The sequence below is a fragment of the Megalops cyprinoides genome, chromosome 12, assembly GCF_013368585.1.
Source record: "Megalops cyprinoides isolate fMegCyp1 chromosome 12, fMegCyp1.pri, whole genome shotgun sequence".
Taxonomy (NCBI): domain Eukaryota; kingdom Metazoa; phylum Chordata; class Actinopteri; order Elopiformes; family Megalopidae; genus Megalops; species Megalops cyprinoides.
In genome coordinates, this window is record NC_050594.1 from 10,481,307 (window position 1) to 10,505,508 (window position 24,202).

Genomic DNA, 24,202 nt, shown 5'->3' on the forward strand with positions numbered 1-24,202 from the left:
ATAACCAGTAGCAACCAGATTTTTTTCTTGGTATGCTACCACCCTTCCTAACCCCTCTCTCTCCTCTGATGCCTCTACCAGCACAAGAGCTCCAAACCAACCGTGAATTCGTAGGCAAAACTGTCCATTTCACTACATTTTCACCCTGTCACTTGGCTAAAGCCATTACACTGGCTGTGCGAACACTACAGACATATTGCAACAATGTGGTGCAGGGGTAAGGAGCAGGGCTCACAACCCAACCCACAAGGCAGAACGCTCGATTCCCAGACAGGCCAGTGCTGTCGTACCCTTGGGCAAGGCGCTTACCTCAAACTCCCTGAGTAAGTATCCAGCCGTACAGACAGGATAACATGTAAATACATATTCACATGCGCACACATTACATCTGTGCCTGCCGCCTTGGCGAGCCACGACTTCTGTAGAACAATGTTAATTATGCTTTGGCACCGTGATCGCAAGCCTCACATTACAACGCTAAGCCGTATCATTTGCGGTTCAGATTAGGGAACATGATTAAACATGACATCGTTGTGTAACTTTGAGAGGCGACTGTGGTGAGAGCACCCGTCATCTGACACACCGGCTCGGCGGGCGGGGCGCGTGGGGGATTTGGCCTGAGGACTCCGGCGTTGCGGGTTCTGGAACACGCCAGGCCCAGGGACCCCCGTTTTCCAAAGACTGAGCGCCAGGAGCGGAGAGACGGAGCGCTGGCTGGTGCACATGAAAGGTGTAGGAGGAAAATTGGCCCGTATGGGTCAAAAGGTGCACCTGTTACAATCTCAAAGACTCCTCGCCATCTGCTCTACCCCGTCCCTTTCTCACATCCCTGCCTGATATTGTGACAGGCATATCCTTAGTAACGGCGGTGATGATAAACTGTGTCCATAACAAGCAGAGGGGGATGACCTCAAACTAGCAGCTAGACACTGGTCTACACGCAGGTGCTAACATAATATTGAGTGCGATCAATCCGTAAAAATCCATCCATCCGTATCCCCAAAAATGTGTGATTTCAGCAGAGCCATCCTTCTATCGAAACAACACCATACACCGCTTTGTCTCCACTTCTCTCTTTTGCTCAGTCTTCAGTCACTGCAAATGGAGCAGGTATTTTTCCACTCAGACCCAGCAGTTTGACAGCCTAGATCAAGAAAACGGCCAGAAAATAGAAGCACAGGGGTTTGTATGTTATCAACAGTGAAACACTGGCCATTAAGGCAAAAAAAATGACTCTAGACAATTACAGACCATTAGTGACAAAACAAAGTTACAGCATAGTTCAAGTTCCAATACCAGAACACAGCGCAGACGCAGCCATCTCTCAACCTGTAATGACATCACATCCTACACGGCCATGTCCAGATCTGATTGGCCACACATTCAGTCAAAAAAAAAAGGGCCTGTCAAACTCATGTTTTCAACCCTGTCTTCTCCAGCACCACCTTATGTGTTTCAAAGAATTTTATTAGCTGCTAATTCTAGGTGCTTATTCTAACACAAAAAAACCCCTCCTGAAAAAATCAGATGCATTTTGCTCACAATTACCGTCACTGCTGATGCGTCTTAAAGTTCCTACAGTGACAGAGGCTGTACAAGTGCAGCTTTATCGGTGAATGATGTACACTGTGCGTTTTCATTCCCAAAGTAGATGGGTTTGTCCAAAAGAACAGAAGGAGTAATAAAAGTTACAAATGAGACCGGGCCATTAGACCCACAGACGCTTGTTCGCTTCTCGCTAATTAATTGATCCTGAAACTTCATCTATTCTGCAGCGGGAGAAACCTTAATTAATCAGCCAGTAATACTGAGGCTACGTCCCCCCATCCCCCCCCCCTTAATGTCTTCTGTTTTAATTGTCTTCTGGAAATGCCTAAGGTCTCTGCGCCAGAGTGCGGCTTTGATGGCCCCGTCTTCCAGATTTCAAAGGGCTTTTCCCAATCTATTCTCTGGCAGCTCGTCATTTATGTATCCCTCTCCGCCATCTTTCAGACTGATCCCAGCGCAGCGCGCCAGACTCGAGACGCCGCCGCATTCTAAAGCCTTTCATTGATTCAGTGTTCCTGCCAAAGTGGACATCCAGTGTACACAATATAATTAAAATATTTTATACATTTAATTGGGCACAATGACGTGAAGCTCTATTTCAAAAGCTGACAGAAATCCAGCACATTTTCTGGGACCTTGTTTGAAGGTGAAAGACTGGGGAGAAAGGATTTCAGTAAAGCTGCCCATTTTCAATCCTTAAAATAAATCGTGATCGCCTAAAACTAAAAAAAAGGGGAAAAAACAGAGCCCCCTCACTGTCAGGGAAGCGCAGAGGACACGACCATGTCCCCTCTCTGATTTAACAGTTCGATTCTGTTAACTCGGGCGAGTGTGTAAAAGTGGCGGCTGAGACCGGTAATGGTTTCTCCTGGCGTGTTGACACATTTTCCCTCTTTCATTTCACAGGCAATCTCTTTTTTCCCCCCCTTCACATCAAACGTTAATGTTTCCCTTCAAATTCTTTTCCTTTCCGTCTGCCAACTTTGACATCACAGGAAATTACAGTGGAATTGGCAGCCCTTTTTACTTTCAAGTTCATTCCACTTCCAAGCGAATGCCCCAGATCCTGTCATCAGGCCGCCTCTGTTCTGCTGGTACCGATCATTTTATTTGTTCTTCCCCCGGCGGACGTACGTATCGTCTTATCGGTTTGACAAAGACGCGAGGCGTTTATCTAAATGAACGGAGCTCAAAAAAAAAAAAAAAAAAAAAACGTGTCGCCGAGTTGAGTTTTCAAACGGACCTGGCGTAGGTGCCCGTCTCGTGCGAACGAGCACAAAGTAAACTCCATCACCTGCCGCTGATTGCGCGCGATATCGCAAAGCTACCCCCGCTGCGGGCCGCAGCGTGGCAGGTGTGTGTTTGTGAAGCGGGACGTGAAGGAACCTCCGCTTTGCCGGGCGCTTTTCGCCCCGGCGATCAAAGCCTCTGTCAGGCTCTCGTGCCCCTAGGGAGGGAGTGACAGACTGTGACAGAGCTGCCGCCTCTATCCCGCTGATGGATTCCGACAGAAAAGATGCGAAATCCCCGGGTTCGAGCGTGGAAACTGCACAGCGCACCAGTTTAAAGAAGAAAAAAAAAAAACAAAACAAAACAAAAAAAAAGAATAGGAGCCCAGGGGTTCTGAAGGCCCTCATTTTTCTTCTCCTTTCAAAACAACCTCAGCTCACCAAAAGAGGTGTGAAGCTCCACAGCGACGTATCGGCTCCCTGTGAAAACTCATTTCCCCAGTCTTGAATATCAGTTCTCTCTCCCTGGGAGTCACTAGATATCACATGGTCTCTTGTGCCAGGTGGGGGCGCTGTCCTGATCCCAGAATTTTACATGCCTTCTTTCCTCTCACATGGGGTACTCTCCTTATTTTACAGCTTATTTATTTTCTATTATATTCATATTATCTCACTTCTACACAGAACATTTCATAAACCAACACTGCTCATTTCAGTTATGCTCTGACAGTAAGATGCAAGCACCTATTTGTACACAATTCCTACATGTTTACTTGATGGCAATCCTTTACACAGGGCTCAGACAGTGTGCCGTCAGCAGGCACGAACCGGAAGCGGAGCACGCGCTTCCTGGCAGTTTCCAGCTTGCGTTTCTGCAGCTTCTGGTGGGGCGAGCATGTGCGCGCATCTTTACTTAGCCCCGGGGCCCCGCCCTCCTCCGCCCGTCTCAGGAGCAGACGCTGGGCGACAGATGACGGCAGCAGGGGGGGAGCCGGGAGAAAGCAGCAGACGCCCGTGACGTCACCCCATCCCCCGGCGGGCGAGCGTGCCGGTCCGCACCGAGCTCCGAACTATGCCAGGGGCACGGTGCATTATGGGAGGAGAGGAACAGAGGGCCAGCCATGCTACGGAATAAGCTTCCCACTCGCGAAACACATGACTGTTGCTTAATAGCCTCGGTGTCTCTCCAATGGAACAGCGGGCGAATCGCTGTGTTTACGCTCCGCAGGCTCATTATACTGTATGTGGTATTTGAGGGCGTTAAATGGCACAAAACATTCCATCTTTCTTGTTATAAACTCATTACTTTTAGTTTGTTATATTTCACAGTTACACTGTGGCGCTTTGACTTTAATGTCAGCGGCGGATAATTACAACTTTAGAAGTTATCTCCCCTGGCCACATCCAGGGATAACAACTAATTTCACTAATTATTTTTTGTGGTTGCTCTGTGAGCGCCGAGTCCACAGTCTTTTTCCCCTTGTAATCCTCTTGGTCTTAAATACACCAAAATAAGTGCGAGCTGATTGGTATGCTTTTTAAATTCAGTCCCAGTCCTTGTTCCTCTGTCTGTAATATTACCATATGGAACATACTAACCATAATAGAGCTGGAATAATTTTGTATGTCATAATGGTGCTGGAGTCTCGAGCTGCTCATAGATAACTCCGCTGAAGACTGCACACTTTACAGACATAATCATGCCTGCCGTACCAAAGGCCTGGGGTTTAAGTTTAATCAGAAAAACAAATGACAAACAAACGTCTATGGAACAAACTAATATTCAATTTGAGAAGCAAAGGGTAAATAATTAAATTGGTTAAAAACAACAAAACAAGTTCTTATTTCCTTGCAGTAATAACTTGTGAAGGATTGCAACATCAAGGCTTTTGAATCTGAAAGTATGCCTCCTGGCTCCTGATTTTGTTCTGCGCGCACGTTGCAAAAACCCTCCCTCTCTCTTTAATTGTCTAGGTGACCTATCGAGGGGGCTCGTCCGGGATTGGGGGGCTGCACCGCAGCGCTGATCAAGACTCTCCTCAGCGCCAGCAGGACTTTATGAGCGGACTGGCTACGTCAGGAGCCTTACTGTGTGTGCCAGCCGCTCTCTAGAGATGCATTAAGCTAAAACCAACAGCCCCAGCTAAATATAGCTCTGTGGCAGAAGGGCAGTTTACACCCAGAATAGCAAGAGTACCACTGACGACAAAGCAGGGAGTTTCACAGAGACTGGCTAAAATGAGCCAAGGTCCCCATCCCAGATCCCAGAAAAACTGCAGTAAAAATAATAACTTCATACTGTCTAAACTTTACCAACACCCATCTCGCATAATTCAAAACTGCACCTCTTGTGGGTCTCGTGCTGATTTTTTGGCTGATAAATATTTAGCGCTGAAGCCAAAAGCTGTGCCTAATAAAACTAAATGCATGAAAAAGCGTTGCATTCCTGTGCAAATCTTTTGGGAGCACACTGATAAACTCAAGTGACACTTCCACATGCCAAAGACGGAAATAGGAACCTTACTGCTTGGCACTCGTGCTAAATCCAAAATTAAAAACATAACCCATTCCAGACACAAACTCAACATATTTCCAAATCGGAGAAAACTCCCCCCTCTGAAACATTCATTTGCACACTCTATGTATAACACCATACAAGGATGAAGCACACTGAATACACACTAAAGGGGGATATTGAATATCAGGCAGATTTACTCCATAACACACATACGTACAAACAAAACAAAAGACGATTATTAGGAGAGAAATTATTGTGACATTTTTAATGATAGCCGATAGTTGCTGATTTGATATTAACTGGTAACTGTGCCCCCATAGCAGCTTTGGCTCATAACCCTGACTGAAAATATCCTAATGCTAAACTAGATAGAAATGAAATCTCAAAAGGAAACAAGGAGATGGACACATACCTGCTGTTGAGGGTATTGCATTCCTCCCATTCCCACCTGGCCCCTCCCCTGTATCCCCATTGGGTATCGGTGAGGGGCGGGGGATCCGTATGGCTGGTTGGGGTAAGGTCCGCCCTGCTGCTGCTGGGAGTAGGGGTTGTTGCCCATGCCATAGAGCTGAGAGCGCTTCATCGCCATGAAGTCCATGGAGCCCACCTGTGTAGCAGAGTTCTGTTAATGAACTGCAGGGGGCGCTGTTACAAAACCCATGCAACTAACTCAGACCTATGGGGCGGCAGTGTAGCACAGGCGTAAGGAGCAGAGCTTGAAACCAAAAGGTTGCCAGCTAGATTCCCCTCCAGGGCACTGCAGCTGTACTCTTAGACAAGGTACTTAAACCACAATTGTTTCAGTAAATATCCAGTTGTATAAATGGATAACATGTAAAAATTGTAACATATGTAAGCCACTCTGGATAAGAGTGTCTGATAAAATGACAACAATGTAATGTAACGTAGCCTATATCAAAAAGTACAGCAAAAACAAAAAACCAAGCACAAACAAGCAACAAAAACTAACACATGCTTGCACCTTGTGTCTATCTCTTTCCAGCCCACGTTCACATTTACAAGTTTTCTTCAAAGGGAAATCTAATTTAGCCTTCAGACTCTGTGGCATTTGTGGAAAAAGCCCAGCACTTGCTTCAAATAGGAAGTGGGCCAGTTAGCTTGGACGCAAACTGCTGTTTACAATGACATCGCAACCATGCTAACCCCCCTTATCGTCTGCTCAAATGATTGTGGGGCCCGTGTTCCCGTGACAATCAATAAAGCTCTGTTTCTTTTTGTTGTATAAGAACAGTGAACACGCCAGGTCCCTTTGGCTCCCTGTCTTTCTGCCATTGAGCGCATGATATCAGGGTGCTTGATACGCTTCCCATCTCCCACAGCAACCAGCACCAACTCCACGTCCGGATGAAGAACCAGATAAGAGTGATAGCTAGCTGCAACAGTGACAGAAATACTCCAATGCTAGTTAGATAACCTTCTTATTAAATTAACTTGGTCTCCGCATATCTTCTGGTACAGAATGATGAGATCATTAATTAATTAGCTAGCTGGAACAAGGTAAAATTTTTAGTACCCACCAGTTAGCGTCCTATCTGTCCACCCACACCCAGACAGCCAGCTATTTTCCATTGTTTCCCTCAGGTTCATTTGACATGTTTTAATACAACTTTTTCTGTAATGTTTTCATGTAATTTTAATGCATTCTTACACATCACCTAAGACTTCAAACACGCATAGAAAAACCGCTAGCTAACAAGCTCATAACCTGGAAAGCAAACTAGGGTCTGGAAACAAAAAAATTGCTCAAGGTAGAGTGACACCTGTTAACACATTGCATCATGAGCACACAACTCAGGAGGCATAATTGTGAGCTATGACAGCTATAGGGGCAACATAACCCTGGAGTAACCACTGTGAGCTAACACAGCTATAGGGGTTGACACAACCCTGTAGGGATCACTGTGTGCTATGGGAATGGTACAGCTCCCTGCCTCTTCAGACACTTCAGCATCAGCTCTCACCTCAGATGGAGAACACAGGTTCACTACGAAAAGGCAAGCATCACACTCTTTCTGAAGAAATTGCTAAACCTCAGAAAATAAGCATAGCTTTGGTTTAAAACTATGGGACCACAAGCGCCTCCAGTCTTTCTGGCCCTGAGAGGTGTCACATGGGCGGAATGTTTAAAACGCAAGCCCTGCAGTTGAAAAGGAACACGTACAACTCAAAATACAGTCACACTAAATAGCTAACATGCAACGTAAATGGAACCTAAATTACTTTATCGATATTCTCCCCAAAATAAGTGCTATTATTTATTATTGTTACATATGTGTGTGTATATATATGTTTTTAGTGAACACCTCCAAACAGAAAATAAATTATTAGTCAGTCAGTATAGTCAAGTCTTTTCTTTCCTCTCCTACTTCCCTTCCTGTCTAGATTTCAAAGCCGTCATGCTATATACACTATGCCATACACAGCATGTGGAAGACAGGTCACAGACACCGGTCAAAATCGAAACCAACCAATCAACCAAGCAATTTCGAATCACTCAAATGTAAGAAAAAAAAAAATCACACCTAGATTATACCTCTGAGCTCAGAGGCAATGTCAACCTCAACTTATATTATATGAACAAGCCATGGGGGCTTCCGTGAGCTGACAGTCAGATTCGGCGGTGTCAGGATAAATGCGAGTCCATCAACGGAAACAGGAAAACACAACACGCCGGAGCGGATTACACGACGCGATGTTTCCCGCTCTGTTGTAGAGGATCCTGGATGATTTATGACATTTGTCCCCGCTGTCTTTCCCCCAGCCGGGCTGGGCCTCTGCGGCTTGTGCCCCAACTTTCCGGCGCGGCGCCTCAATATTCTGCTCAATAACGCTGACCCCACAGAGAGCATCAGCGCAGCAGCTTACACACGCACACAGCAGCACTGCACCTGAAGCCACTTTCTTTCCTTTATTGCGGAACTGAGAGAAATGAAACCCAGGGACAGACTAAATGCAGGAAGACAACACACACACACACACACACACACACACACACACACACGCACGCACACAGACACACACACAGACACACACACACACACACACACACACACACACACACACAGACACACACACACACGCACACACACACACACACACACACACACACACACGCGCACACACACACACACACAGACACACACAGCTGCACACACTTCTCCCATTCCAAAACATGCCTGGTTAAAATAATTGACAACGAGAGCAAAAGAGCTTGCTTTTTCAGTAAAGGTATTGTGTTTTTGTTTGCCAGAGGAAAATCCGCACCTTGGCGGAAAGGTGTCACTTTTTGCACACTGCCTTTTCCCACACCATTGTCTCAAATGTACATTTTAGGTACTTATTTAATTGTATATTTAAACACATATGCCTAGTAATCATGGGATAAAAGCATTACAGAACTGGTTTTGCATTAGTATTTTGATTCCAGGGCACAAAGATTCACAAATCCTACACAGAGGGGTTGTTTTAAGGAAATAAGGAGATCCAAATGCAAACACAAGCACAAATAAATGTAAAAAATGCCTTTTCCCAAACCATTATCTCAAATGTACATTTTAGGTACTTATTTAATCGTATAATTAAACACATATGCCTAGTAATCATGGGATGACAGCGTTACAGGGCTGTTTTTATTAAAGTGGTTTATTTTGTGTCCGGAATCAATCTACCTTCAGAATATCTGCAGAAGAGTATCTTTAGATTCTTCACAGGCTTCCACTTCCTGTAGTCACCTTTCCATTTCAGACAGGAACGAATGGGAAGGAATAGGCCACTTCCGCATTTCTTTTCCACCCCCACTTTAGACGAGAGGGTCCTGAGGCCTGAGGCCTGGCCAGACTTCATCTCCCATGATTCCACAAGTCTACAGCCCCAGGGGCTGAGCAGGGGCACCTTACCTGTCACAAGATCAACCAGGTGACATACTGGGGCTCGTTTTACCCCGCATCACCTGAAAGAAAGGCCCAACAGGAACTTAATTCTCCGGGCCCTTTAACCTCCCGTTAATTCAGGATTCCAACAGTGAGTGTGAGAGATAAATTCAGCCGGACCCATCCCTCAGGGTCCTTCCATTTGTCATAAGATTAAAAAAGAATAGAATAAGAATAGAACAACTGTTCTAAAACTGTACCCACCTGAGAATACACAGAGACTGCTTCAATGTAGCACATTACATACATATATACTTGCCCTTACCCAGGGCAGTTTACACAGAGAACATTTTTTATCTGTTCACACAATTGCATATTTTACTTAAGCATTTCAGAATAGGTACAATTACAATTATAATTACAATTACAACTCAAGGTCCCTTTCCACTACTGTGGCCCAATCTATGTATGATATAGTTTTTTATTCAGAAGCAAATATGCTTCTGTTGACAGAAGGGAAAGGTAAAAAGGATAAATAATGGCAATACTTCTGTAAGTTCCATGCCATCACCTTCAGCATGTGTTGTGCTGGCTATCTGTGTCATGTTCCATCCACCTGCGACTGTTTCATACTAAGCAGGGTATTACAATGTTGAGGTGGAGACAGAAGGTTTTGCAGGGTACAATCTGGTATGAAGTCAAACAGGACAAGACAAAATGTTTGCCGTGCAGCATACTGAGCTGTCAAGGGAGCTGGTGCTTTGATTGCAGGGCACAAAGATTTGCAGGTCCTACACAGAGGGGCTGTTTTAAGGAAATAAAGTGATCCAAATGCAAACACAAGCACAAATAAATGTAAAAAAAAGCAAACAAGTAAAAATATTTGACACAAAGTCTGGGCTTGCATTCAGGACTTCTCCCCAACTTCCTGTTAAAATAGTCTTTTGCAAAGGCACACACACACACACACACACACACACACCTGAACACACACTCGCACTCAGACAAACACACCCCCCCCCATGCACTCGCACACGCACACTTGGTTAATTGGTGTGGGATCTTTGGCTCATGAATTTAAAAATGGAGGGCACTGTGCCACCCGGCGAAGTGGGACCGGGGGTCAGGTTTCTTCCTCCTCTATCCCCTCTCGAGTGGCTCGGCTCTGCCAGAACGCAGAGCAATACTCAGGCACATCTCACATCACTGCCAAGCGCACAGAGAGAGACAGAGAGAGACGGCGGCACTCACGAGCAGATTGGGGGGGATTGAGAGCGGCCGTGAGGGGGGGCTCAAACTCCAGCCCTCCCCCACACCGCTCTCATCCCCGCCATTCTCCACTTTCAGCCTAAATATCAGAGCTGGCGCGGGCCCCGGCTCCACTACGCCCTCCCTCACTCTCACGCCATCATATAAGCGCTTAAGGGGAAACGGCCTACTCTCCAAACCTGGCCCGAAGGGGGTTCCGCCTCCAGGGAGACGGCGCAGGGGGGCCTCCAGACCACCGCTCTGAAAAAACAAAAACGAAGGGCTCGTCCCTCACCTGTCAGCACAGACCTTGTCTCAGCCTTGGGTTTCCTGGGCAACTAAGACGATGAGGTGAGGACAAAAGGAAGCACAGGGGACTAAGAGGGGATGACTAATAAAATGAACAAACAGAATTTTAAATTCCAGGAAGTAACAATTTACAGTTAAATAGTTACAGTGGTTTTGACACCTCTGATTTTTTTACACTTCTAATAGGCTTCAATTCCACAATATATGATATATTATATATAACAAAATATGACAAATCTCCACATTAAAATTACATTTTTATTTGTCCGCAGATGGTGTACGTGCGTGTCTCTGAATTTGCATGCATATGTACATATCTCTGCATGTGTGTGGGTGTGAATGTGTGCGTAAGTCAATGAGTACGTGTGTGTTTATGTGTCTCTGCCTGCATTTGGGTTGGATTGTGTGTGTATGTGTGTGTTTGTGTGAGTCTCAAAGAAAAGGACATTGCTGTGGGCAGGTCAGAGAGCTGCAGGGAGGACAGCCAAGCCCACACTCTGCTCCTGGGACTCTGAATGACCGCTGGGCTCTCTGTCCACTTCCACAGATGACTGGATTACCACTCACGTCTCCCACACCGTCATTTCACCGTTATTTACAACCTGACCCACATCCACTGCGCAGGAAGTGTTTGTTTGCATCCTCTCGGCTCTGAGGCGACACTCGGCCCCTTAGCGGCAGCTGCCAGGTACCACGGGGCTGTGGGGCTGTGAACAAAGACTCTTCATCAGCCCAGCCCCCCCTTCTCAACATAACAGGTGGGGCTTCACATGTCAGCACCACACACCAATGTTTCCATGACTACGATGCAAGTCAGGTGATCAATCACGCTGTTTGTGCAACACCAATATGTCACTCATCTGGGGGGCAGTGTACAGCAAACCAACAAAAACACCAAATCACAGAACCTCAGGAACATCAAGCACCCGCCAAAACCAGGTCAAGGAGTGCAGTGGGGTCCTTTTGCCAATATGACACAGTCCTCACAGGTCAACTGCAATAAGTGACCATGATGTGACAACCGGGGGGGGGTTATCATAGGGGGGACACGCACAGTGGTTTGCCCTGGTCAACCACAAAGTGGCCAACAATGGTCGACCATAATGACTAATGAGAAATTGATGCCGTGGTAACCACTGTGAGGTTGCTGATCCCTGCACTTCTTTCGCATCTCTCTTATCTGAAAATACAGGCCGGTTAAATGTGATGTTTAAAAGACACTGCTATCTACTACAGCACATCCACTCTGAATGACTATTCATCTCACTCACACACACACACACACAAACATACATATACACACCCAAACAAAATATGGCCACTAATTTGATCCAACAAAATCGCTCTGCATCACGTTTGACAGCACCTGATGCTACACTACAAGGGCTGGGCCGAACCAATTTGAAACAGGGAATGAAAGTAGCTGCAGGACAAAGAAAAAACAGAGATGCGCGAGTTCATATTGTAAGTTCATACTGTAGCCTAATATGTGCAAATTTACAGCTCCTTGCCAATTTAGATTTGAAAATTAATTTCATGGATGCAAAAACAATACTGATCTCTGAACGTTAAAGCGCAGACCGCTTAACCCTTCTCGGCCTGGTTTCTGCAGAAAAAGCTGGTTTCGTTTCATAAAAACACAGCAAGCAAAACGTGTTGGACCCAAGGTCGTCAGTCAGAATCACAACCACATGATTCAAGCCGAACTCCACATTTGCGTTATCTTACATAGTTCAATTGCAAAGCCAACACTCTAATCCTGAGGAGCTGAGCACAGTGTACGTCTTCCGTGGGGTCTTTATATTTAGTCACCCAGCTGCGTCCCACCCTCCCCTCTCTCCTTCACACAAAACCGCTGCCCTGACCCGTTCTGTCCCCAGGACGAGCACAAACAGCTCCTCACCGAGGCTGAGCAGCGCCGTACGCAGCACCGAGTGAGACAGCCTCTCTCTGTAAATGCACAAAGACCGCAGGGACCTTCGGCGGGGTAAATTGCTTTTGCATTTACAGGGCGCCGACGAGGCACGAAGGCCAAGTAAGAGAGAGAAACACAAAATGAATCAGGGGAGGAGGAGGGGGAAAAAAAAAGTACACCGTGGCGCGGCGGTCCATTATGACATTGTGTTCCGACAGCGGGCGGGTAATTGCCGTCTCTCTCCGATCGGGAACGGCGTGGCCACGTGAGCGCCCTCTGTGGCCGATGTCCCAGCTCGCGGCGTGTCCTTTATGTCACAGAACAGGAGCGTGTTCTGTGATTGACGGGACTGTGTTCTCTGATAGACGGGAGTGTGTCCTGTTAAAATGGCGAAAGTGCTCTGTGAAAGAGGGGACGCTCTGTAATCCGGTCTGGAGAGAGTGGGGTGTCGTCAGGACACGGGACGTATCCGGGCATGGTCAAAAGCTCAGCACTTAAAATGAGCTAAAGCTAAGGCTACTGCAAACCACTACAAATAACACCAGAGGACACGTGAGGGCTGCTACTACTACACACACACACACACACACACACACACATAGACACACACAGAGACAGAGACACACACACACACGCATAGACAAACACACGCGTGCACAGACTTGCACGCACGCAAACACGAAATGATAACTAAACAGCTGATTCGGAACAATGGCGAAACCCGGGCCTCCTGCAACAGGTTCATTTCAACATTCACTAATCACCATCATTACGCCAAACAGACTCCACGCTACAGCCGGCTGTAACGTCTGTCTGACAAAACTCAGACGGTCTGCCGGCAGGAGCGGGAACCAGGCAACCGCGAGGAGCGCCAGGAGAGCGCAGCCCTGGCTCGGCAGACATTTGTTCCAATTTTTACGAGATACAGACAAGCTCAGGTTAAGTGGCGATATTAAAAAAAAAAAAACCCTCGCTGAAAACGTAATAACTCCGGCAACAGCGGGAGAGAGGGAGGCTACCGGCTAATCGAAGACCATTTGTTCTCCTTTGTCTCTGCCTGAGAAAGTCCAACACAAACAGCGGTATTAAGTATGCATTCAATTTTACTTATTCAGGGAAATTACTGTGGTTAATAGAAAGCCCCTCAACCCTGTAGTTTTCAGCGCCCGTAACTATAAATGAAACCATATTACTAAGTGTTATTTATAAATTAACAATAGCTATTTGCTGTAATGAATTCAGTGGGAAGAAAATGTATACGTGTGTAAATGAGAAGGAAGACAGTATTAAAGTTAACCGCCCCTCTGGGTGCACGCGGCCTCGCGCCGTCATTTGTCAGATTTTCCTCTAATGCAGCGCAAGATGCTGGTCTGTTTACCTAGCTTTTGTTGAATTCCCCACTCGGCCTTCGAGACGGAGCGGAGGAATCCTCCATCTACATTACCCAGTGCATGGCGAAATACGTTTTAACGGGAGCACGGAGCCGAGGAGAGACACTGAGAGGACTGCTTCTACCCCTCTTTGGAGAGCAGCCCAAAAGAGCTCGCCACTAGTTATAATTTGCGGATATCAATTTTATTTTTTTTCTTTCGAAGTGTGATTTATCATTCTGAAAACACAAGCCTATGTCCTGACCTTCCATCCCTCCACAGTTATGAGATACTCATTAAAAGTCACCTGAAACAAATTGAACTGGATTGATTACATTATTAGGCCCTCTGTTGGCTCAGCAGGAAATTTACAAAGTTAATTAGAAAAAATTGATTTTCATTTAAATTTTTTTCCCTCCACCCCCCAGCCCCCCCCCCACACACACACACACACACAAACTTGATGTACTTGGTGGCATATCGCTGTCAGAGCATTTCAGAGACACAACAGCAGCAGGTCTGAAGTAGAGACAGCCAAGCATGTATATGTGTGTGTGTGTGTGTGTGTGTGTGTGTGTGTGTGTGGGGGGGGGAGGGGGGGGTTTCAAGGACAATGGGAGAGGTTAAAGTCTTGGGGTGGAGGGGGTTACAGGACACTGGGGGAGTTGATTGTGCTCTTAATGCCAGCCCTCCAGACCAAATCGCCTCCCCGACCTGGTCAGTCCCTGAAATTCGTCCGCGTTTGACCCCTGCGACCCCTCCGAGGCCGGGCTCCGGAGCGGTGGAAGGGACCGACGGTTTGCCTGGGCCTTTTTCAATCTAACAGGATCTCGGATTCGATTAGACCGCCGAGCACAGACCCGCGGGACCACCGGCAAACAATCAGCAACCCCTCCCCTGTATGTAATGAATGTCCAGAATGCCACCCCCCCCCCAAACCCCCCCAGTCAGCTCCCGGTAACTGAGGTGATTTTGTGAGCTCAGCATGTGGCTACTGCGTGGTAACAGGTTACAAAGCAATTTGGGGGGGAATAAAATATTAAGGATTCCTTTTTTCCAGTACACCACAGAACCTCTGTTCTTCAGTTGCTCTCTGTACCAGAGGTGTTGGGCTCCTCAGTTCATTTTCAAACTCACCTCTTAATCCTTGTTTAAAATATCTGTTAACACTGCGTTCAAGGGTGTGTCTGATGACGGACAGTATGTAACAGCAAATTTTCACCTTGTTACATATATTCAGTCATGTCCCAGCAGACGCTATTTGGACCGAGCTGTTGATCTGTTTCCACCTGTTTATAGTATGGCTGTTTGTGAACAGTCCTTCTGGCAAAAGTTGAATTCCCAAACTCAATCTGCTCTGGGTTGGGAGGTGTCTAACATGCAAGGCAAAACAGCACACAAATATTTCAACTGACTCAAACTATGGTGCGATGAAATATGTATTATATTGAACTACCTATAGATGCGTTACTGCATAGCTACCAGGAATCTCTCTGGCCATGGACCGTCTGCACAGGCAGCCAGACGCCACCGTGCAAAGAATCAGACGCTCTCGCTCCGCCGCAGTGAACTACGCGAGCTAGAGGACATCTGTCGCAATCGGCACCCGTCACTGAAGACGGAGCCTCCAGGAGGTGTGACGCGCGGCGCAGCCCCAGCCAGGACACGACACTCTGCGCCAGTCTGAGCGCAGATCAAAGCGCGCAACACGCAGCGCGCTCGCCAGCTGACCTTAAACCGGAACGCACTTTAAGCGCTCTTCCGCTCAGTGAAGTCCGAGGAGAAGCGGCTTTATTACGTGCACTTTGGAGGAAGAGTTTTTCTCTTTCTTTTCTCGCGTTAAACCCAAAGTCTTGTTTGTGGCATTTGTGCACAGTGAGTCTAACGAAGGCACATTGGTCGGTTTCATATTCACTCTGCCAATGATACTCATATAGAGGACTCACGAGGAAAAACACATTTCGGGCTGTGGTACAATGCGGCAGGATGGGAGGTGATCAGGGTCACCAACGTGAGAGAGAGAAAGAACACTTCGGGCTGCACTGAAAAGGAAATTATATAGTTACAGTTGTCCACTGAGCTGACAAAACCAGGTTATAACAGGGTAAATCGTTTTCACCTCGTAACAACCAACCTATAGCCTACAGCTATAACCCCCCCTGCAATACAAAGAGGGCAGTTTAAAATGCTTTTTACAAAAATCTGCACGAAAACTGTACGAATTCATTAATAATATGCGACTGAAACCATGCCCTCATCTAAATTTACTACATCATATCACTTTTATTCTAAATACAAAGAATTTTTAAAATTGGAAACAACTACCTAAATACATTAATCATATATCAGTAGTCATATCACAGCCTTCGAATATAAAAAACAAATATAAATTATAAATAGACGTTTTTCAATATTCATTTCATTTGCACGGCATTCCGACAACCGCATTTTCACAGCCAGAACGGGAGCAACCTCATAGTAAAAACAGGACGTGTCCTCTTTCCCTGGCTTAATTTAGGTTTCAATTACAATACTCTTTAGAACCGTAGACTTCGCAATTAATTATTTCTAGACAGTAATGGGCCTCCCACCAACGCCCGCCGAAGATGGCTCTGCTCAGGCGGAGGACATTGTTGCACGCTCTCGAGGAAATACAAATAAATCAGCTCTCCTCCCTTTGTTAACTTTCCCGTTCTTTTCGTTTTTTTTTTTTCGCGAGTCACTCGGGGTTACGGCGCCTGCCTGCGGAGGGATGCTGACGGATGCGTCTGCAGCGGCGGCTGCGAGGCGTGAGCGGGAAACGGAGGCAAGCGACACATCCCTCTTTCCCCGCGCAACGCTCAAGACGAATTCCCCCCCCCCTCCGGCACCCGACCAACCCTTATTGTGTTTATTTAAATATTTGATATGCAAGCAGTCATAAAATAAGTGTCATAACGCGCAGGGGAAAAATGACACGTGGACAGGCTATTATGCATAATGGATTCTGAAGCACTGGGCCTGTTGTTTAGTCAGCGCCAAGACGTCAAAAAGCTAAACAATGCAATAGGTGGGCGTAGAAACGAGACCGCTGTAAACACAAGATCACCACTGTAAGTAAATGCAGTCGTCTTTGTTTCGTCAAAATTCAGTAGAGAAGGCAGCATTATTTAAATAAATATCCAATAAAAACGTGTCTGTAAAAATACAAAAATGCATATTTATGCAGGGATGCTCTTTGATCATTTTCACGGAGTACATCTATATTTAAACATCAGTTCATTTCCCAATTTAGATTACATGAAATGTAGCTGTTTCTCACGATACATTTCAGTTTACAAACCTATCTAAAATGTCCCGTTATTCCCCGAAATTAATGCTCACTTTAAAACGGCACAAGGAAGACAGGCGCATCCATTTTTTTCCTCATGTTCACTGCTGTCAAAATCTTGTCCACTAAAGCTTGTATCCTTTTTATTACTATTTCTGGCCTGGCAGACGGCTTCATTACACTCCATGGGCAATGCCCGGAGGAGTGCAATGCCTTCAGCTTTACAGATGAATTATTGAAATAAGAAATATAATCTGACTGACCCTACTAACCTACATTAAAAGGTCACAAGCACATAAATACATTCTGGATTCAAGTCAACTCAGTCCGCATTACAGCAAAAAAAACCAAAAAACATACTTTACACAGAGGTGCAGATATAGACCATCTCCAGAATTAAACTCGTTCTCTGACATGCTCATTAAGATGGTAGAACCCGTTGGACGTTTGGGGAAAAAAAAAACAGCATCCGTTTTATTTTTCTCCCTCTAACAAGCCCGCATATCACATAACAGCGGTGACAGAGGAGTGACACCGGGTGAAAGGTCACGAGACAAGCAGCTGCTAACCCCATCACTCTCAAACCCCATCACCCCACCCAGACGACCTCTATATGGAGACCTTCAATCTGCAACTCAAGACAGGGGGGATTGGTTCAGGTCTTCCTGACACCAGAGCACTCAATTACCTCTAAATGGACTAATTATTTTCCGGCCTGGTCTAATTAAAAGCTGTTTTTTCCTTTCTTTTTTTAGTAATAAATGACTGAAAGTCATAGACATGGATGCTGAGAACAGAAGCGGCAGCCAACTGACACGATTGCAATAACAATAAGGACGATGACAGGTCTGTGCTGCGCAGCGAGAAACTGACAAATCAGCAGACCCAGCCACCGTGTGGGTTTGTCTCTTAAACCACGCGCCCCGGTCTCACTGACCCAAAACCAGCCATCCGTGCAAATCTGATGCACGGTCTCACCTACGGCCGTCACCTTTTAGCATTTTCCAGCCTTGTGCACAGAGCGTCTGACACGCGGCAAGATGAATTCCAGTTGTGACAGGTATAAAATAACCAGCACCTGCATCCTCTAGCGTGGCGGGCACACTGGCGGGGCTCTTCCAACACCCTGCTCTGCCTAACTGTGATCAACAAATTCAAGAAAAGGTTACTTCACGCGTATGCAACTGCAACGTAACTTTTTTCTATAGCCACCGAACTTGCTTAAAATATGAAGCTGCAAACCCAACAATAACAGAAAAAGCCAGAACAGCGGCAGACATTTATTTATCTTTTTAAAGCTGCAACGGAATCAGACGATATTCCGACGAGACATGGTACTGCGTCAGATTCAGTGCAAAAAAGAGGATAAGATGAATTTAGCGCTTTTCGTGGGCCTCATCACCTCCGACACTTCGATTTGAAATCCACACAGAGACACCGAAGCGCTTTGAAAACCAAAGCATGTCTTAAATGTTCCGCGGGACCGCTGAACACTCCCGCTACCAAAGTTATCGATTATGGTAATGTGATCTACAAAACCGCAAACAAAACCCCCGCTGACATACAGTTGACATTATAGTAACCTTTGCATGTTTATCCTCCAGCGCTGCCTGGATGTTCATCAAAAAGACAAAGCGTGCTCCGCCCTCCTTCTCAGTGTTACATGCACTATCCTCAGTGTGGATGGGTGAATGGAGACAGGGCCTCACTCGCTCTCCCCCACAGCCGACAGCTATCAGCTCAGCACACCGCCACTACCACACACCAGAGAGTGTTGGAGAGCAAAGTTTCAACAACCCCACAAATGGGTGGAGCTGCCACACGTTTGAAACTAGTTTGTATGAGGCCTTGTGGAGAGACTTTGCTCTCCACAGCAAAAAGCTATAATTGATGGAATTCACTGACTGATGACACATGGTGTTGCAATCCATTTTAGGATTTGTGAAGCCTCACTCTCCAGTCATTAATAATAAAAAGCAGATCACCTCAACTGATTCACAGAACTGTCAATAAACCCATCACATTGACACAATATTGATTAAATATTGATATTGATATAAAAATTCTAAGTAGATTTACGCAGAACCTTTAGAGCCTGAACTCATGGCCCCTTAAAACCATAAGGTGAGTCTCTAGCCATAGAAAATGATAATTTACATACAACAGAGGGGCCATGGAGTGTGAAGAAGCACAACAAGAGCCAGAGAAAGCAGCAAAATAAAACTGTTTCACTCACCCTGTAGCTAAACAGACACCTGTCCAAAGACTGAGCCTGTCAGCACTCCATGTCCTGCTATTCCCCACCTGTCACGCTTACATGTCTCTATGCTCAGTATAGATACTACCCTTCATGTGCGAGCGCATTTTAAATGTATAAATGTAAGAATTTTTTACAGTATTAATACACCTGACACAAGTGCATGTTTATGTATTTATTTTTTTGAAGAAATGATTACTTATGACCGTTGTTCAGTAATGTATAATGTATATAGCTCTGTCTGTGGAGAAAAAAAGATTCAGTCTTATGGTGTGCTTTCTAAAGACATGCTGTGCCGTAAACCCCACAATTACCCATATCTATTGGAGTCTATATACAACAACATATTGGAATAGTGTGGTATAATGTTGCAGAATGTGGTAGAATATTAGGCTGTCTGATATAATGTTAAGGTTGCGTTAGAATGTCAGGCTATGTGGTAGAACATTAAAGTGTGAGTTAGAATGTCAGGTGGTGGTGCAGCATGCAATTACATCAACAGGATGAGGCCATGACATGGTACTCATGCAAACTTGATGTGGAAAATTAAGAAATATAGAAATATGTATATACAGCTCTATGAATACAGATTTCTCTATATATATATATTTCTCTACAGCTCTATAGGCTTTCCCTACTCTTACAGCCTCTTATTAGTAAAAATATTTTCAGTATTTTTCAATAAAACCAACACTAATGTAAATAGACAGTTTTCACACAACAGATGGAATGCCACTATCTCCATTACAAATCCTGGTAAATTTATGTCACCACTTTAATCCCTCGTTAGGAGATGCTGTGTCACTAAAATCTACAGCGACCGCACACACATACAGATAAACAGGAAACAATGCACCGTGAGTGGGGCATGAGACGACTGAGAACGACGCAGCTTAAAGCAACTAAGCACCAATGTGCTGCCAGCGCGTTAAAACTCCAAATCCCCAAGTAGGACTTTCAGAATTTCAAACATTGACTAAGAAAGACAAGTCACAGCAAACACACTACCACTATTTACAACGCGTTTTTTACGACACTTGTTCCAGGGGCCTTTTTGTGTAATGGCCATAAACGCATCAGCCAGGCATGTTGCATCCGATGTCGTTTCCTCCAGTTTTCAGCGTTTTGTGAACTCTGTCCCAGCTGAGACCTTAATTACTTAATTGCAGGTTTAATTAAACTAAATGACACCCCTTTAAGCCAGGGGTGGCGGGTTCCAGACCTTAAGAGCCACCGTAAACTCCACTCTAGACGCTGGTTTTATTGGTCTCTCTAAATCATGACTGGACACCTCGGCACACGGTCACTTTAACTAATTAAGGCCGGCAGTTTAGTCAGTTACATAATTAGGGGGTTTGAGCTGCACGGATCCCGTGACACACAGAGGCTCCATGTCCACAGAAGCCAGCATTTCAACAGTAGCAGGGTCTGGTTATTACAGCTTCCATTTACTACAAAGCTGTGGACACTGTGGCAGACCTAAGTAGCAGAAAAAAACCAGAGGAGAGGAATGTTTTGAAGTGGAGGATGCTGCAGATAGCAGGTTGGAGACTTAGTGTTTGAAATCAGAGCAGTCCACATTATGCAGCCTGTTCTGCAACACAAGGAGAAAAACTAATTAGATGCAAGCTTAGCGGTGATATTAATTATTTTCACCTAAACAATGGGAACCATCTCCATTTTCTCCTTTGAAAACAATTCTTATCTACACCAAACCTCCGGAGTACTTGCAAGTCTAAACGCAATGGCTGGAACATTCAAATCCAGACTGCAAACGGCAGATGATTTGAGGAGAATCTAGGTCAACCCTCTCCAAAATTCTGGGAGTGGCCACAAAACGGGGGAAGAGACGGCAGAACGTGCTGGTCGTCAGGACAGCAGCGCCACTCAAGTAAGTAGCAGCATATCAGCTACACTGCTCCCTCTGTGCGACCAGAGAGACAACGCAGACTCGGCGCTATAATAAAATTCACCAGGAATAAATATTTCAGAGATCCAGACAACAACAATCCGTAAACAAACATCTAGTGCTGCCCTTTCGTCTCCTACCCCAGAGACACCGCTGGTCGAGCTGGGGCTCCTAAAGGGAGCGTCGTGTCCGCTGCTCTGCTCCGTGTCCCTCCGAAGAGAGAGAGAGAGAGAGAGAGGGAGAGAGAGAGGCCAGGTCTTGCGAATGCCCGGGGGAGCCAGAGAGCGAGTGAAAGGAATCCCCCTCTTCCGCCCATTCAGGCCGAGCACGTGGCTAATTTCCATATGTGAAGGTCACTTATCCTTTGCCACAGAGGTGAGACCAGGGAGGGCCGCTCCACCCTGGCGCTAAGCCCGACACACGCTGCCGCTGAAACGAGATAGCTCCAGGCAAAAGAGTGACGGAGGCGTGTGGGGGGGGGGCAGAGAGAACGGAGGGAGGGAGAGTTAGGGAGAGAGTTAGAATATGAATATGATAGAATATAGAATAGAATATGTACAGAGTCAAAGTTACAGAATAGAATATGCAGATTATAGAATGGAGGGAGAGAGGGGGAAGAGAGGAGGAGAGAGGGCAGGAATGAAGGGGTTAACACAGTCAAAAAATAATCAACTGCTTTTTGTCATATTGTGGAGAATGAAAGATGGAGAAATCCCATCATGTTTAAATAAAAAGGCACATTTCCACACTTGAGAAATTCCCCCCATTTTAAGGCAGGTCCATGCAACATTGACATCTTTTCCCCATCCCAAAGCTTGAAATCTGGCCTTTAAATATCTCCATGGACAGACACACCCTAACTATCTCAAATGAAAACCATTGGTAAGCTGAGTTCGCACCACAGAAAACCTCTGCCTTCCCAAACAAAGCCACTGCCAACATTGAGCGGTAGCCTGAATCTTCATCAGAGCACTGCAGATTTTGGTAACTTTTTGGTAAAAATTTTGGTACCATCTCTCTCTCTACAGAGGTACCCTCTTAATGACAGCGGGGTTTAACAGTGTAGTGATCCACCCAGCACGATACATCACTGTTCCTTTCTATGGTGTCTCCCCCAAAATGTCTACATTGATGTTGAATGCAACAAACCACAAGCAGCAGGTCATCAACATCAGGGCAAATCCTCTCTCTTTTACCAAAACTGGTCAAACATGCCAAAATGAAGTTACAGCAACAAAACCTTTTAAATATCAATATCCAAAAAACACACAAGCACAAGAACACACACTCAACTCATTACTTTATCTAAAATGTTTTCTTTCTGCAGCATTTCTCTCCAATATACATCTGACAAATTTCAACAAAAAGCTACAATTATTTTATTAGCAGGCTCATTATAAGCTCCTTGCACATTCTGACAGGTTGATTTTACGGCAGTTTAGAATTCAGCTACATTTCAACACAACCACAGGCAGTCTTGGGGGAAACAAAACAGCTGACAACTACTTTGCTACAAACACCACCAGCCCGTTATCATGAAAGATGGACGCTAGCATTCTAATTGGCCATTTCCCTGCCAAACAACCAAGGTGGCCCACTCAGCCAAATGTTATCAGTGGATGGACCTACAGACCACATGCAGAAATAAAGCTCCACCTCTACATCCAATCATCGAGCTGCTACACTGTCACCAGATGCACGTCCATGGTACTCTGCCAGGACAGGCCATGCTAACAGGCTTCCACACCAACAACCAATTATCACTCGCTTAAAAAAAAAATAAATCATGAAGTCCCATTCCAATAAGGTCAGTATCTTCCACCCCACCCTGGCTGCAGTCACATGACTCCCCACTATGACACTGCCCAGCTAGCGTTCGTTTCTGTCACGTCGCTTGGTGACTCCTACTCCACCAGAGTAGGAAGCTTTGGGAGCTCGTGATCCCGGCTCCACCCACTAATGGGACGGACATGCGCAGCTTGGCAAACACCACAGTCATAGCCATACACTCATCCTCTCAGCCGAACTATGGTCGGAGAGCTGGAAAACTCAAGAATGGTCGTCAAACCACAGTCCAGCATATTCCAAATCTTTTTTTATAGCGTACAGTGACTCCGTCCAGTTCCATCTACCAGTGACCCATGCACCCGTGCCAGAACATCTCATAAAAAAACCGACTGCAATAGAACAATCTCTTAGCGTAAACAGTCTGAAGACACACTCTAAGGTGTAAACACAGGGTCTAAATGAGTACGTATTGTCCCTTTAACTTCATTCCAGAATTAGCATAGCAAAAAAAAAAAGATAATTAATAGATTTTAATAAAAATACTCACCACAAAATAAATCAAACCTACCTCGCAGGTTAACTCAAGAATCCCTAAAAGAAATTCCAAGAAGCATGAGTAGCCCCAATCTGCCAGCCAATGCTATGGTCTTTTACAGCCATACAATGGCCACAATGCAACTGTGCACAATAAACTCCGTTATAATCTGGTCCCTGGATGGCTTTGTGAAATAAACACCATCGAACCTGAAACTGTCTCTGACTCCCCGTGCAGGGTATTACACTGGTGCTCTGACTGGATCCACTGGGGCAATTATTAACGTTCTTATTGTGAGATTGCATTAGTACCACTGGGTGTTTCCCTCGGTCGTGTGAGCTGCGGAAATTAAAAAAAGCCCGAACAACGGCATTTC

At 45.6% G+C, this 24,202-nt stretch overlaps 1 protein-coding gene across 4 annotated transcripts in view; it reads right to left on the bottom strand.

The window, feature by feature from the left end:
- Nucleotides 1–24,202, bottom strand: part of LOC118787326 (AT-rich interactive domain-containing protein 1B-like) — a 148,765-nt gene that overhangs the window by 118,865 nt on the left and 5,698 nt on the right. For all 4 annotated transcript variants that reach the window (XM_036542848.1, XM_036542846.1, XM_036542847.1 and 1 more), the window contains exon 2: nt 5,708–5,902. In XM_036542848.1, coding sequence (XP_036398741.1) covers nt 5,708–5,902 — 195 coding nt within the window. The remainder of the gene's footprint in view (nt 1–5,707; nt 5,903–24,202) is intronic.